General features: G+C 39.9%; 1 protein-coding gene across 1 annotated transcript; it reads left to right on the top strand.

The window, feature by feature from the left end:
* Window positions 1-687: 687 nt before the first annotated feature.
* On the top strand, window positions 688-16,330 carry il12rb1 (interleukin 12 receptor subunit beta 1; the record flags this gene model as incomplete). The annotated part of the gene is made up of 15 exons (XM_080883198.1): window positions 688-784; window positions 1,383-1,506; window positions 5,910-6,061; window positions 6,189-6,331; window positions 6,418-6,457; window positions 6,710-6,829; window positions 7,820-7,896; window positions 8,409-8,616; window positions 8,699-8,845; window positions 9,002-9,100; window positions 11,381-11,536; window positions 11,699-11,854; window positions 12,283-12,352; window positions 12,565-12,640; window positions 16,010-16,330. The coding sequence occupies exons 1-15, from the start codon at window positions 712-714 to the stop codon at window positions 16,328-16,330; spliced, it is 1,962 nt and encodes a 653-aa protein (XP_080739324.1). The 5' UTR covers window positions 688-711.
* Between the last annotated feature and the right edge of the window lie 670 nt (window positions 16,331-17,000).

The following is a 17,000-nucleotide window of genomic DNA, read 5'->3' as shown; positions in this document are numbered from 1 at the left end:
TTTCATTATTAACGCACATACATGTGCAGTTAAGGTGACGGTGTCACACGCTCCTTTCAAAGGAAATCTTTCAGTCTTTATCAAATTTATTTTGCTTTTTCAAATAAAATAGATGCACCGTTTACACCTGTGCAAAAGCCTGCACTATTTTTAGGAAACAGACAGGAAGTTGTTTGTCTGGAGCTTGTTTTTAAAGATTCAAAAGTCTCACACACACACAAACACAGACACACAGCAGGGAGGTTAGATAGCGTTAGATATAAGGAGGTTTTAATGACTGCACACTTCTACACGTCGACGTGGGTTTAGACCTCACACGTAAAATTCAGAAAGGTTCCCTCTCACCTGATTCAAGACACTGAATGTAGGTGTGGTGAATCAGTTGCTCTAGTTTCTAGACTTTCCACTAGTTTTTCTTTGATGTGCAGTCTGGAGACAGCAGAAAACGGTGGCAGGAAAATAAAAAATGTAAAAATCAACAAATGATTTCAGTGAGTCATACAGTATACAGTATTTTGTGTATGACTGCCATTGTGACGAGCACAACCTTCCCCCACCCCTGACGCTTGTGGTTTTGTTGCTCTTCATATGAAGTGAAACAAGCCGAGACATTCTGTGACATTTCGGAGAAATACAAGTGAAGGCAGGTTATCTACATGGACTCTCGCAAACTGTAGAACGATCACCTTTCTAGACTTTCCACGATACCTCATGGAACTTTTTAAGAACAGGAGCTCACTACATGGATACGTTATGTTTATGTTCCTCACGACTCTCAGCAAAGGTAGATACAACTATGAAAACCTTTCTTCTTTGATGACCTTAAAAAGTTTACCTTCATTTAAGTGGCTTTGTGCTTTGGATTTGAGATTAACTTCATTCTGATTATATCAAATCACCTTCAAGAATGCTAATTACATGCATGAAAGTGATAGCACAATTTAGTAAAAACATCAGCCACAAAATTTTGGTTATCTTATCAGCAGTGTGTGGTTTCCACACTTTGCAGTTCACATCCGCAGTGTGCAGCGTTTCTGAAGTGTTGGCTTTTAGGTTTAAAATGTATTTGACCAATTAACTCATTCAAATAGAATGTAAGTGTGAATTTTGCACTTGTAAAGGTGAGGTAAAGTGACAAATAATGATTTAGACGTTAGATGTAGGACAACAAAACAGTGAGAAGAGTGAAAGAAAGTGTTCACTTACAGGTGTATTTCAAAAAAAATGTAAATAGTACAAGAAAATTCCAGCTTGAAATGGGACATTTGAAGCTGTTTTCTCTAAAGTGATGTGTGGGGTAACGTGGCAAAGATAACCCAGACAAATCAAAGGTCCACCCGATGACATCAGTTTACATCATTTTCAAATATGTTTCTTCTTAGGTTTTGCATGCGAGGCTCCCTCGAGTCCTCAGTGCTTCAGACGAAAAGCTGAAGCTACTGTTTACACGTGCGAGTGGAGCATGAACACGACTCAAAGCGACATGACGTTTGAGCTTTACTTTAAGTGAGTATTGCTCAGTTTCAGCTCTTTGTTACTGATGTGTCCATAAAGATGTTCAGTCTGTGAAAAATACTTGATTCTACACATAAACTGTAAACCTTTGTGTGACATTCTTTTAAAAATGGGCCCATGAAGCCCAGTTGCCACAATCTTGTATATTTCTGACATTTGCTTTCTGGACATCCAGCTTCTTACAGTGAACAACTGGTTGGGTCGTTTGATGTTTCATAGTGAAAGCCAGGGGATAGGTGGGATCTTGATACCACTCTGCAACACCTGCGACTGTGCTGCAAGCCAGAGGTGTTATGTTAGAATGTGAGAAACCGTGAGGGTTTCAGCCAGCCCAGAAATCGTGAGATTTTCACGTGACACTGGAACAAAATGAATTTATGATCTGAGAGGCTGTACTCCTTCAAACAGTTTAGGTCAGCTATGTAGGGCAGCTTTCATAACATGTAATCAAAATAAAGCAAATGAGGTCATGTCAGTGCTATGTCCTCTTTGTTTTTCATTTTTTATTTCCACAACAGCGAAGCCCAGAGAAAACAATTTAAGGTCACAGATTCAGCTTCTATTTTATGATGAGCGCATTTTAAATATAGTAAACTTATTCTGTCATTTTAAGTCTGACAGCCTGTGTTTACACACTGTTAGCTGGTGTTTTCATGACTGCAAACATTAGAAACACCTGTATTCAGTTTTTACATTTTACTTTATGTCAAGAGATTTATTCTAAAAGACACGTCTTCAGCTGAGAGTCAGAGAGTAGAAAGACACACGCTGCAGTTTTTACTTGCAAGGGTGGTCACAGAGTGCTCACACCAGAGTGGGGGCCCTGTGATGTGCGCTCTGTTCTTGCACTTGTCTTTATTTATATACAAAAATAATACAACAGTGAATACGTCTGCTCATAGACAGAGGAAAGTATGTGCGTATGCAAGTGTATGTGTGTGTGATTCTGAAGGACGCGGCCCCTCTTCTTGTTAGGGAGCGCAGATAAAAGTGTCCAGCTCTCCAGTGAAATTGCTTGTTCAGCTATTATCGCTGTGGGAAAGAATTTATAAAGCAAAACAAGTCTTGTAGTCGACAACAGTCTAAGTCATAAAAAGGTCATCATGCAGTATTCTATCACATGTAAACTTATATCATTAAAAGCTTATACTGACTACTTAAGTACAATTTTCCATTGACACTTTATTAGTGACTTAAATACTTGCAGTGCATTGCTTGGCTTCTGTGCATCATGCGCAAACTGCAACAGCAACAATGAAAAACAGTTACCCTGGGAGACTCATGCCTTCACTCTTGCAACCAAAAAAACAAAGAGGTGTGCACTGCTGGCAGCTGAGACGTTTAACGTTAGTAGCACAGTTTGCGCTCCCATTTGCATTCACCTCAGAACAAGCAAGTGTGCGGATGTGAGAGGAATAGAAGTATTATGCAACTTTTATTTTACGCCTCAGATTAGAAAAAAAATGCACAAAAGCACTTTTGCAACATAGGAAATTTTGTGTGTCTGCATTGTTCTGTCATCATGAGTGAAACTGCACTGCCAAACTACATATTGATAGATCTTCAAGAACAGTTACTTCTACTAAAATGGAAGGAGAGCCTACATGACCGATTAAGTCTTTTCATGATCAGAGTTATGAAAAAGAGAAAAACCTGATGAATGGCTTTGAAACTGGAAGAATACCAGATTTCAGGATTAGCATAGAGAGGGGATACTGTCATGTGAAAGAGAAGGTTTTCACAGTCCTGTTAAATACCAAATACTTTCTGCTTCCATTGGAAATAAGAGGGTAGCTAGTACCCTATAATAAATGCCCTCGATCATTAGCATGTGCGAGCACCTCTGCAAAATCCAACATTTCAGCATTTTGGTGATCTAGTGGTATTGATACACACTAGTCTTTTAGGCGTGAACGTCCCAACAAATTCCCTCCAAGGTCAGTCCATGCAATGCTTTGAGAAACTGCACACAAGTTGTCCCGCGTTAGAAATGTATGCAGGTGTCGCTTGTTTGGAAGGGTCACCAGGGTGACCAGGTCACCAGGTGAGCTAAATTATCGTTTGTTCTGAAACTAGAAGTTAAAATGTGTGAAGATGATTGCAAGTGAGGCATTTACTTATGGAAGCTTATAACTTATAATGTGTACCACCTGTTTAAAGCTGTCCATGACCCTAAAAATCCCCCACAGAGACTGTCGAGACCTAGTCAACTGTTTAAGAACAAAATAACGCATTAATGAGCACAGCAACAAAAAATGTCTGATGATCAGAGATACTTTACACAGTAATGAACACACAATATTTAGCCACGTACTAAACACTCTTTCATTTTGAACAGACCAGGTCATTGTTGTGGCTCTTCGGAAGGGTTTAGCGTACCAGGTTCAGCAAAGCTTAGGCTTTCAAAGCTGCAACAAACCACAAGACTTCTGTGACCATGTTCTTTGGACAGACCACACCAAAGTAGAGTTGTTTGGTCATAATGTGCCACCTGAAAACCAAACGAGCTGTAGAGCCCAGTGCAGGACTGATGATGACTTGCACTTGTTTTGCAGCCATAGGGCCTGGACACCTGGCAATTGACCACAAACTCCTCGGTTTACCAAAGTATCCTAGAGTCAAGTGCAGTGTTGGTCAAGTTATGTGAAAATAGTAATTAGTTACCAATTACTGATTACTTCTCCAAGAAAGTAATCCTATTACTTCACTGATTACTTATTTTTAAAAGTAATTAGTTACTTTATTACTTAATTACTTTTAAACAACATGATACACAACCTGAATACACAATAAAGCAATAGACACTTAAGCCCAATTCTATTTTTTCTGCATAATCCATCATATAAAATTGAATCAAATGAAAAAGTCTCTTTTTAGAACTCGTTTTATTAGTTTTAATCTTTTAACTTTATGCACATTGAATCAAGCAAAAATTAAATGATATGCAACAGTCTTTGACTTGAATAAATTCTTTAACATTTAAACCTATTTTCTGCATATTCCATCATATAAAATAAAATCATTTTTTGTGTTTACAAGTAAAGATGCAAGTAAAACACAGCAAAAATTAAATAAAATCAAAAAGTCATGGGCACTGAGTCATGTCACTCCTAAATCTATTTTCACCTGTTTTAGCAGGAGTGGGGCCGGTGGACATTTGGTGCTGCAGCAGTCGTGTCAGTGGAGGGATCCGGTTTTCTGACAAAACATCTTACTTTGGCAAACCGTCCTACCGTACATAGTATATGCACATTTCTGCTGTCACACAATAATTCCAGCAAAAATTTAAGTATGTAGGACGGTTTGCCACATAAATTAACTACCAATCAGAGTATGCTTCTAGCTCATATTCATAAAGGCGAGACGGTTTGGCACTTAATTTCACCCCTCCAAGTATACTTGTAGCTCATACTCACAAAGATAAGACGGCTTGCCACTTAATTTTGTATTGTGCGCATGCGCAGCACACGCACAGAAACAACCAGTAGGATGGTTTTTGAGGTAGGATGGATTCCCAGAATACCGGGGGTTTCTCTGGGAATTTCACATTCCAATGACAGCGTGCTAGGTGCTTGTTCAGATTTGAAGTTAGGGTTTTTATGCTGCATGGGAAGGAGTTTTCTTCCCATGCAGAGTGTACAGCAGACGCTAATGTTTTTGTCACTTTTTACAGAATCAAACTCAAAGTCACGTCATACTTCCAAGTTTTAAACGGCGCATGGTCGTTCTCTCTCGCGCACTCCATATTATCCATTGTTAATCTACCACAGATGTCGCACACTCGTACGTCAGTGTCATGAGACACTCTCACAAACAAAATCACATTTTAGTAATGCAGTGTGCTTACAGGAAAGTAACAGTAATCGAATTAATTTTTTGCAATAGTAATCCCTTACTTACTTGTTTCTTGAAAAAAGTAATCAGATTACAGTAACGCATTACTTGTAACTGCCCATCTCTGGTCAAATGTGAGGCCATCTGTCTGACAGCTAAAGCCTGGCTGAACTGTGTCATGCGACAGGACAATGATCTCAAGCACAGCAGCAGATCTCCAACAGAATGACTGAAGGGAGTTAAGGGTTTTCAATTCAACCTCAGGGACCTTAAGAGAGCTGCGCATAAACATGCCTGCAAACCTCAATGAACTGACTATTAAAGTCATATTTACCTGAGAGATACAGGTGATACAGGTGTCAATCATATCATTTAAGTTCAAGCAAGAATGTAAAGAGGTGTACTTTCTAAAATAAGAAGCTATGAAAACAGACAATGGAAAACAAACGAGTGAAACTGGACGAGAAAGGGTTAATGTACTCACGAGTTTAATGCTGAGTTTAAGTGTTTCTTTCTCCGCTGCTCCCGGGGCAGTAATGCTTTTATGTTTTTCTATGTAGTGAGACAAAATTTGGGAACATTAAGGAAACTTTCCATAATGTTGTTGAGGAACAACTCATTCAGTCGCGCAGCGTTATGATTTGGGTGGAAGCTCACATAGGAAACTCCACATGCAAATCACCAAAGACGTCTGTCATACTCCAGGACATAGGTAATGGACACCCTTTTTTTAATTACACGATTATCCATTTTGATTCACCAAACTGACACAGCCCACATTTTAATCTTGCTTTGCAGTTGAAATGTGTATTAAGCAAAGTTTCGCTTTCATTCAACAGTAAAATATGAAGCACCACAAAATATTTCAGCATCCTGGTTGAAAAACAACCTCAGCTTGAGCTGGATAGCTACAGAGAAGTATCCAGCTGTAGCAGAAGTTTGGTTCAGACGAGACGAGCACCCCACAGAACCGTGGGGAAAAGTGAGTCAGTGTTTTGTCACCAGATGTAAATTTTTGGCCTTTTTTAAACAAATCATTATTTAACCTAATTTCATTTGCTGTTACAGAGAATAATAAGTACCACCATTAACAACAATAAAGATCAGCGTGAGTACAAATATGTCTTATAGGAGTTAAAATGTCTGAAGATTGCAAGTGAGGCATTTGTTTACCTTTGTAACACCTGTTAGTGTGTGTGTGAAGCCCTCCTAGACCCTAAAAATCCCCCACAGAGACAGTCATCTGTTTAAGGACAAAGTAATGCATTTATGAGCACAGCGACAAGTATTTCTGGACAACATTTAGCCAAGTGAAACTTAGTTGAATGAGCTAAACTCTCTTTTTCTTCAATCTGAACAGACCAGGTCTTTGTTGTAAACCTTCGGAAGAGTTCAGCGTACCAGGTTCAGATCAGACACCGATCCACTATGGTCAAGAAACCACTGTGGAGTGCCTGGTCTCAGGTTGTGGTTCCTGCAGGTGAGCTAGTGTTATATACACAACCGAAGTGATGATTTTAAAAGAAAATGTGAATCTCAATGTGAATGAAATGCATATTTACACTACAATTTAATGATGCTGCACAGGATGCAATTGAAATGTTTGCCTTTTATCGCATGGACGAAAAAAAACTACATCCTCTTTCAAATTGATGGTTTCAGGATATAAAAATAATCATTCTGACCTTAACAGGTCTAAAAAAACAAAAGTTGGTAAATGTAATCTCAGATCAACAGCCAGTGTTTGCCACAGTCTTCCCAGTGAACGTCCCAGAAATCGTCAAAAAACATAGCCCTCAGTCAGCATATTAAATGTTAAAGTCCATGACAGTACAAGTAGAAAAAGACTAGACAAGTATGGCTTGTTTTGAAGTGCTACCAGGAGTAATAATAATAATAATAATAATAGATTGGATTTATATAGCGCTTTTCAAGGCACCCAAAGCGCTTTACAATGCCACTATTCATTCACTCTCGCATTCATACACTGGTGGAGGCAGCTACAGTAAGCATCTTCTACAGGTTAAAAAAAAACAGGGCAGCACAACTTGGGTTTTGAAAGTTGCATCAAGTTGCATCACAAACCACAAGACTTCTGGAGTACCAGAAGTACAGACAGCATGGCACAGATGTTTGCCTCTAATGCACAGCAACACATATGGTGAAAACCAAAAACAACACATCAACTGTCGAGCACGGCGGTGGGAGGGCGATGATTTGGGCTTGTTCAGAAACCACAGGGCCTTGCCGTCTTGCACTCATTGAGTCAACCATAAACTTCCGTGTATACCAACGTACTGTAGTCAGGAATGTGAGGCCATCTGTCTCATAGCTTTCTTTTTTAAAATTGTGTCATAAAACAGAGCAATGATGCCAAGTAACTTCTGCCCTGTTCAGTCCACTCTAGCATTCTTCTTATAGGATGGTAAATTCATGCATCTCAAAAAAGTCTTTTTTGTTTTCATTACAGAACTTGTACATGAGCCTAATGTTACCATGACAATAACACATTTCAATGGCACTCGAAAGGTGACACTAACGTGGATGGTAAGTCAACTCACGATAAATGGTCTGTATTTATATAGCGCTTTACTAGTCCCTATGGACCCCAAAGCGCTTTACACGCCCAGTCATTCACCCATTCACACACATGTGATGGCAAGCTACATTGTAACCACCCTGGGGTGCACTGACAGAGGCGAGGCTGCCGGACACTGGCACCACCAGTAGGCAACGGGTGAAGTGTCTCGCCTAAGGACACAATGACCAAAGCTGTCCAAGCCGGGGCTCGAACCGGCAACCTTCCGATTACAAGGCGAACTCCCAACTCTTGAGCCACGATCGCCCCAAAAAGAGCAGGAGCGGTGGATGGAACTGAATTTGCGAAAATACTTGGCTGTAAACGGCACTTCATCCATCAGTTTCTACCACTTTTTTTTTTTACATTTTCATTTTCATCCACTACTCCCTGGACAGTGTTGAAACAGTTGAATACAGTATTTTCTTGTCTAGTCGGTCAAGCTGCATTTGTCTCAACAAAGCGCCCTCTTGTTCTTCAGCCAATGCCAGTAGGAGCAGCAGTGAGAAATGTGACATCGAATTCTTCGCAGTGTATTTGCACCAAGACCGTATATCACAACGACCATACTATTTACACATTTGTGTCGTACTCGGCTGCCAACATCTCTGTTATTGCCAAAAATGATGTGAGCGTGTCTCCTCCGGCAATCCTGCAAGTACCAGCTGAACCTGCATCAGATTTAGAAGGTAGGTGTGTAAAATGCATAGATATCAATATTGTGTATATTTATGTTCAAGTAGACCACAAAGCTGAATTTCTCTCTGGCAGCTTGCAACAAAACTTTGGCTTATAAAGAAATAAACAGGAGAACTTGTCTTGAGTGGTACGAGCTTCAAGATGCAAGTCCAGTGCCAAAAAATGTGATAACCTTAACAGGAAAGATGGGTAAAAAGAAGAAAAAAGAAGTTAGAAAGAGTAAGTTGTCTATTAAGTATGTTTAAGTTTGTTCCCTTTGTTCATGAAACGATTAAGATTGTACTCTCATTCATCTTATGTTTATGCCACCTTGTTTTCAAAATGATGGCATTAAAAACACCGTAGACCAAAGCAGCCTTTGTGTTTCTGTTACAGACCTGAAGGACTACATCCGTTACCTCTACTTTGAACACAGATGTCAACATGGGAGACCACAGACAGTTAAAATGTGCTTCTTTTATCAAAAAGAAGGTGGTAAGTGCTTTCATGAAAGCATACATGTGCAAGGTTTCTACAGACTTTCCCTACCAGCTAGGAGGACTGCAACAAGTCAACCACATTAAAGAGCACATGCATGCACGTATAGATTAACTAAAGGGGAGAGCGAGGCCGGCTGGCACATTTTTTACTGTGTGATATTTCTCTGTCATGTGGTGAGATAAAATGGTCAAACCAATACCGACAAAAAGATAAACATCTCAGAAAGAAAAAAATATTCAAAGATGACTGCTGAAAGGGGGATTCATGAATAAAATTACTCAGTCACGGCAGGATTTGTGAAAAACACAGCTTGTTTTCAGCTACACATGTCCGACCTTAAACATCAGTGAACAGCAAAAATATTGCAATATTTTTCCATTCATTCATCCATCAGTTTATTTTCTTAGCCAGTTGAGGGTTGTTAGGGCTGGGCGCAGGGTACACCCTACTCAGGTCGCCAGTATATCGCTGGACCAAGAAACAGACAATCAGTTTGCACCGATTACACACTAGTTAACCTAACGCACGCCTAAGTACCCACACAGTGTGAGCATGCAAACGGCACACAGAAAGCCCCCAGGTGGCCGTTAGATGGGCACGACTTGTAAGAATGATAAAACGTTTTCATTAAATGAATACGCCCGTCATTCTCCAGCTCAAAATGACCTCTTCAGGCGTCGGTGATTTATTCAAACACAACATTAATACCACAATTAAATCCTATTTTTTTTTTCAATCTTAACGCTATTTGCTATTTAATCTCAGTATTTAATATGAAATAATGAAGTCATGCATCAAATGCAACAGCACAAAAAGCTCTCAGCATAAAAGCATGAATAAATATTGTGCTGCAGTAGATTCAGTCTTCTTTGAAGACAGACTGCAAACTAAAAGATTACCCACAAACCTCAGGATAGGCAGGGAGATGACCCCGCTCACTTTACTGAGATAATCTGCAAACTTTTGGAGACTGAGAGTCAATGACTATGTAAAAATATCTCAACTCCGTAATGTGTTTGACAGTGACATGAATGTTTTTAATTATTCTGGTTGATGCAGTGAAAGACTCAATGGCTGCTCTTCTCTATCAGCCTGTCAAGGCAGCTGCACCTTCAGCTGCAATGCCAACAAACCATGCATATAGCATTTCGTCAGAGATGCCCCAGATAGTGAGGCTTTCTAAGATCTCACGTTTGTAGAGAATTCAGGTGTTGTTTGGGCTGTAAACTCTTTCAAGGTGCAGTACTCAAAAACAGAGGGGAAGATACATTTTTATTCACACTAGGGATTAAAGAAGAACAGAGACACGTAGTTCAAAAGCAAAGGGAATCACCCATCATCGCCAGGAATTATCACTAATAATAATACATTTTCTATATCGCTGTGGGTAGAAAAGGTATTTAGAGGGAGGGGGCTTTTGATTGTTTTGTGTTCACATTGCAAAATTGAAAAGTTGGACTCTTCTCAAATTTTGCAACCTTCAGCAAGCTCTCAGCTCCTAGCCATCATAATTACGGCAGCAGATACAGACCTTGGTCAGTTTGAACAACAGCATCACTTAAGTATTGAATTGACTGATTTAATTAAGCAAATAGGTAAAAGCCTTTCAGTAGAATAATTACTGCAATGATTAATATGTTTTAGCTAGCAAAGGTAAACTATCGTGATGACTGTGATCAGATATCACTTTAAATCATAAACAATCAACAGTAGAACACAAGGCTAAGATTAGCAGTGAAAGTAAGAACATTAACACACAGTGTAAATGGGGTAAAGGGAGGTGTACTAAACAGCTGTGCAATCTTAAGAAAACCACTTATTAGTGAGACAGTGCTTTAGTTTGCAGCAGAAAGATTGAAGTAAAGGTCATGTGGTCTGATGGGCGATTAGGTAATAAAATGTAATGATGCACCAACCTGTGGGGCCAGTGTTGTGATCTGTGGGTGTTTCAGTTGGTCTGGACTAGGTTCTGCTACTTTAAGTACCGTAGTGCCCTTTACCTGCTCAAGTACATATTAATTGTGAGTTGTGGGCCAGTTAGCATGCGTAAAATTTAGTTCCCAAGATTTGCTAAAGTGAGAAGCTAACATGCTAATTACGATATATTACTGAATCCAAGTTTAGACCAGTTCTCTAGGCAGTTAACATTAAGCTGAACAAAAAAAACGACGTGCACCACACACTCATCGAGTGCAAATCAAAATCACTGAGCACAATACATTTTGTTTCCTTCTGCAAAAGGCTTATTATTTTAATTCTTTTTTTAAATTTTAGTACCACTGAAGGAACCTCAGGAGGTCGCCACATTTGACGAAACAGACATTTCTGCTGACCTGTCCTGGAAAGCGATTCCTCTTGCGTACCAGCAAGGCTTCCTGACACATTACCGCCTGTGCTGGGTAAAAATCAGTTCACAGGATGAGCCCGAAGGTGTGAAAATCACTTCTTTGAACTCTAACTGCTTCTAAGTTCTGCAAAAGGAAACACTAACTGACATTGAGAAACATAAATTTCCAAACTGTAATAACGAAATTGTTTGTCTTTTTTTTTCCCTGCTTTTTTTTGGGGGGGGGGGGGGGGGGGGGCTGTTAGCGTGCGACAACATACCAGCTTCAGAGACTAGATACCACCTGGAAAACTTGAAAGCTGGAAGCAAATATAACATCACCCTAGCTGGGGTGACACAAGTGGGAGAAGGGCCTGAAGCCACAGCAATCATCAACACCAAGCCAGGAAAACCAATGAATGGTATCAGAGCGAACTCTCACGTTAAAATAATTTGTTTTTAGTAAAGCTAATATATGTTAGCAAGGTTTTTTCCTTAGGAACTCTAACCAGCTTTGATTTGCATAAATATTTTATGGTACAAACTTACCATATGTAATGATTGCTGTGAGATTTTAGCTTCATTTATCAAATACGTTTCAATATATAGTTTTTGAAAAATTGTCATTGCTACCTTCAAGATATTCACGCTCCACGCTTGAACATGAATATCTCAAGAAGTAATAAAGTGAAACAGTTTTTCACAGAGCTGTGGTATAAAGTTGAGTTCAAACTTTATATTTCAAAGAATGAACTCATTATATTAGTTCAAACCTTGGAGCTAATTTTTTTGTAAAACTCAGATATGGTCTAGCAGAATTACTAATTTTCTCCTCTCCTCCCCGTATTAGTGTGGTTGAGTTTCGGCTTGCTGTTTGTCTTCTTTTTATTCTCAACAACGTGCACCGTTGTCTTGAAGAAGTAAGTAAACTTTTTTTCCCATTTTAAAAACAAACCTGCAGACTACAATATGCATACAGTATGTTTGTTTAGTACTTGTGAAAGACAAGTGAAACATGGTCAGCAGCCACTGTCAATGTAACTTCTGATCATCAGACGTGTCTCTTAATTGTCTAAGAAAGTAAAAGTTTCTCATGAAGTTCTTGTTTATCTGTTTTTTTTTTCATCTTTAGGATCAAAGTCAAGATTTTTCCTCCTGTGCCAAAGCCTGTTATTACAGATTTCATCCCCCATCAATCAAAGACTCAGGTAAAAGGCCATTGCTTGGATTTGCAGCTGTTAAGGATTTGATGTTCGTTCCCAGTGTGGTTATTTAGGTAGTTATAGTCAAAGAAATTTGGGGGTTTAAACAGTTTTGCTAATTGGTTGGTGTTTTGGTGGTTCTGTGGATTGGAGGTGGAGAGCTTGGCTTTTTTGATCCCTGATTACTGAAATATCATCCTCTCAGGGATATTTGAGTGTGTGTGAGAGTTTGTCCTGCAATCTTAATGAGAAGGCATTCAACTGCGCACTTTGAGGTCCGTCGGAGTATGGGGTATCAGTCCCTGTATAATCACTGTGAGAGGTCGGTCTGCATCTCCAGATGTCACTGATTCTGTTTATGGGGAGGTTAAGGGTGTTTGTTTTGGTGGTCTCGGGATATCTTCTCTGCTCTTTGCAGATGATGTGGTTTGTTATGGTTTAATCAGGTATGTCCTCTCACTCACACTGGGATTGTTTGAGGCTGAGTGTGAAGCAACTGGGATGAGAATTCACAGTGACACTCCTTGGCTAAGCCGCTGCAGCTGGAAAAGGGTCCACTCTGGGTTAGGAATGAGTTTCTGCCACAAGGGGAGAAATTTAAGTATCTTGTGGTATTGTTCATGAGGGGAGAGGGGACACTGGTAGATAGATTTCTGCAGCGTCTGCAGTGAACTGAATGCTGTGACAGTCTGCTGCAGTGAAGAAAATGGATGAATGGTTTCCAAATTTACACACTTGTGAAGGTCCACTTGATGCAGATATCATCATCAGATGGTGAGCATGAGACTCTGTCCATGTAGACATTAAAATACAGTGCAGGGGCCCTTCGGTCAAGTGGAGTTGTAAAAGTATAATAGTACTGAACTCATGGTGAGCCTTGTGCAGGACTTACAGTCCTACAGTGTGTCCATCATGCACAGGACTTTGGCTACACAGTGAAAGACCAAAGTAACCAAAGCAGGCATGCTTGCATGCAACCCTCAAAAGCCAAAAGCGTGTAGCCCAACTACATGTAGGTGCAATGCAAACTAGCTTAAAGCTGGGCTTGAACAGGAAAGAAATTTTGATTTCACAACAAGCATGGAAAAAAATTAGAAATTTAAAAAGATAAGAAGAAGATGAGAAGAAGGATATGGACTGATTTTTATATAGTGCTTTTCTACTCTCCCGCAGCACTCGAAGCACTGGAGAGCTTTCATTGTTTTCAGTACTCGGCAAAGAAATATATCAGTTAATACTTCTGTGCTCTTCATGGGAGAGGCGAAGCAAATGTAACAGCAAAAGCACAAAGACAAGCACACTTACCCCCCACTGCACAGCACATGTAGACGGGTGTCTGTAAAGCTCTGTGCAACACCAATGCACAAAAATGTTCCATGCATTATGGTTGATGTGTTGGTCCATTTTATACTCACGTTTATGGATAGCTTTGCATGCTGTAGTCTCCAAAACGATGGTTCCCGCTTCAGTTTTGTAATAGAAACAGAAGAAGTGAAAACAGGATGCAACTTTCCAAGTTTTTCTGCAGAACGTGTCATTATTTTTAGTTTTTACTGCAGTTTCAACTCTTTTCCTTCTCAGATTCTCAAATTTATGCATGATAAAAACCAAAATGACACCAAAGCACACAGTGTAGCATTTGGAGTTTAATTTTTTCCCACGTGCTTCCATTAACAACGGTGTTACCAGTTAGCATAGACTGGTAACTGGTGTTACCAGTTAGCATAGACTGTCTGTTAGTCTGGGGGCTTTCACTCCATGGGACCATCATTCACTGACTTCTATTTTTCATTGTTTTCTTTTTTCTTTACTGTTTGGTTGGACTTTCTGTCAGAAAGCCCTGAGGCAGATTTCTCTCAAGTGCAACAAGTTCCTCTTCTGTTTTCTCAGTTACCAGCATGACTAGTCCAAACCACCCCAGGTACTGTGAAGGCAGCTGTTCTCATTTACATGACCACAGCAGGTGACCTGCTTAAAAAGCTATTGTTGTTTTCTCTTGTGAGGCCGGGCTGAACTTTTCATGTTTCTGAAGTCTGCTCCAAATTGTTGCTCGATGCATCCAGTTTGCTTTAATTAGCCTTTAACCTCCTAGGACCCGGCATCCACATATGTGGACATCACATTTTGGGTTATTTAGACCAAAAGTCTCAAGGGCCTGATATCCGCTTATGAGGACATCATACTGCTACTGTTCTATTGAAATTTTAAACGAATATCCTCATATGTGGCTCTCATTTTTCTTAGAAACAAAAAATAGGTAAAAAAAAATAAATCTGGTAATTCTTTGTTTTTACATTCATCAGGTCCCAATCACCCCAAATATCAAAGAGAAATTAAAAATGCATGCCGTGGAAGAGTCTGGGTCTTAGGAGGTTAATATTGATCACAGTGTTCTCAGGCCAAGAAAATCATTGCACATACATTGGAAAGGCAAGCACCTGTATATATAATTTACTGAAGTTTAAACAAAGAACAAGCAAAGAGGTCCAGGAAACTGCAGACCTGACTGTGATGAGATATTATGCTCTCAAGATCTAGACTATAAAATCGATTCCCCACTGACCTTTGTAACTGCTAAATGGAATAAGTTTGAAATCATAGGGACGGAGGCCATTCTTGAATAAAAGGCATGAGACAGTCCATGTGGAGTTTGGTAAACTGCATGTAAAGTTCTCAAAACGCATGAGAAAAAAGATAATCTAGGTCAAAAACATAACTATGAGGGCAGAACTCAAAGCACTATGTCTGGGAAACAGTAACAAGAAGTAAAACTGCAAATGATGGAAAGTTGAATGTCTGTGGTTGCTAAGTGGGCATTGCTGAAATGACTGGATGCTTTGGCCAAATATTTTTCCAGCAAATACTCTGACCGATCTATTGAAAGCCAATGTGGCAGAACCACAGACTTTTCATTTGACCAAAAAGCAGAACTGTCGACTGCGTGCAAGAGAAGTATGCAGCCACAGTACCATGACCAGTGATGGGTGGACCACTGTTTTGACCATTGTCAATTTTTTTTTGCCGAATGTGACATGTGCCCTATTGAAAAAGACAAAACATAAGCAACTGAGACAAAAATGAGCTCAACTCATTGCGTCAGTGAAAACAGTACACAAAGGGTGTGTATGTATAAAACCTGTACGTACCTTTCAACACTGATGGTCCTTTTATCAGATGTGCACACTGGTCCCCCTCCTTTTTTAGGACACCGCTTCGATGTTTTCCAAAATGAGTTTCAAATTTTAATTTGTCTGACCACAGAATATTTTCAATGAGCTTTAACCCACATTTTCATATCTACAACTGATAAAACCTTTTATCCCATGTAATTACAAATACTTACTAAATCTGTTCTCTGATAATGTGATAAAACAGGAAATCCTAGAGAAGAAAGAGGAGGTGCACGATGAGCTGACGCTGCTCAAACTTTATCCAGAGGGAAAGTCTGTCTCAGAGGAAGCAGAAGATGTCCGCGTTCTCAGGGACGAGTGGGACGATGGGACTGATGAGGACGTAGACCACGACAGGAGTACCTTGGAAGAATGCAGCGACGACTGTTCGAGCCCCGGCTCTACAGATGAGGAGCAGAGGAATTCCAAAGGAGAAATTACGGACCTTGAGCAAGTGGACAATGAGCTTGCCATGCTGATATACAAGAACGGCTTGGTGTTTGACATGAAGACAGAATTACCTTAAATGGATTTAACTAAAGACTTTTCAGCATCACAGCACAAAAGAACCTAAGCACTTGCTGACCGAATGAAGGATCTTAGCAATAATATATTAATCAGCAAAAGTATTTTGCTGTTTTTTTTTATTTGACATTAACGGACTATCTTGTTTGTTCATTGACATACAGTAGGGGAAATGATTATTTGATCCACTGTGAATGTTTAAGTTTGCTTACTTTGCAAAGACATTTTTATGGTACTTTCATTTTGTATGCAACTGAGTGAAATAGGTATTTAATCATAACTTAGTACTTAGTGAAGAAACCCTTGTTGGGAAGCACAGCGCTAAAACTTTTCTTAGGTTTAGACACATCCCAGGAAAGGTTTTGGCCCACTCCTCTTTATGGACACTCTCTAAATGCTTTAGGTCTTTTTGCTGCCTCTTGGCACAGACGCCTCAGCTCCTTCCACTCAGGTCTGGAGACCGGCTAGGACACTTCCTGACCTTAATATGCTCCTTCTTTAGCCACTTCTCTGGCAGTATGTTTTGGGTCGGTGCCATGCTGGAAGACCCATCCATGACCAATCTTCAGTGTTTTGTCAGAGGGAAGGAGGTCCTCATCCAAGATTTTATGGTATATGGCCCTGCCCATTGGTCCCTTAATGACCTGAAGCCGTCCTGCACCCTTAGCAGA

The sequence above is a fragment of the Rhamphochromis sp. 'chilingali' genome (assembly GCF_963969265.1).
Source record: "Rhamphochromis sp. 'chilingali' genome assembly, chromosome: 5".
Classification (NCBI taxonomy): domain Eukaryota; kingdom Metazoa; phylum Chordata; class Actinopteri; order Cichliformes; family Cichlidae; genus Rhamphochromis; species Rhamphochromis sp. 'chilingali'.
Note: the sequence above shows the minus strand (reverse complement) of the source record. Positions and strands in the feature narration are given on the sequence as shown.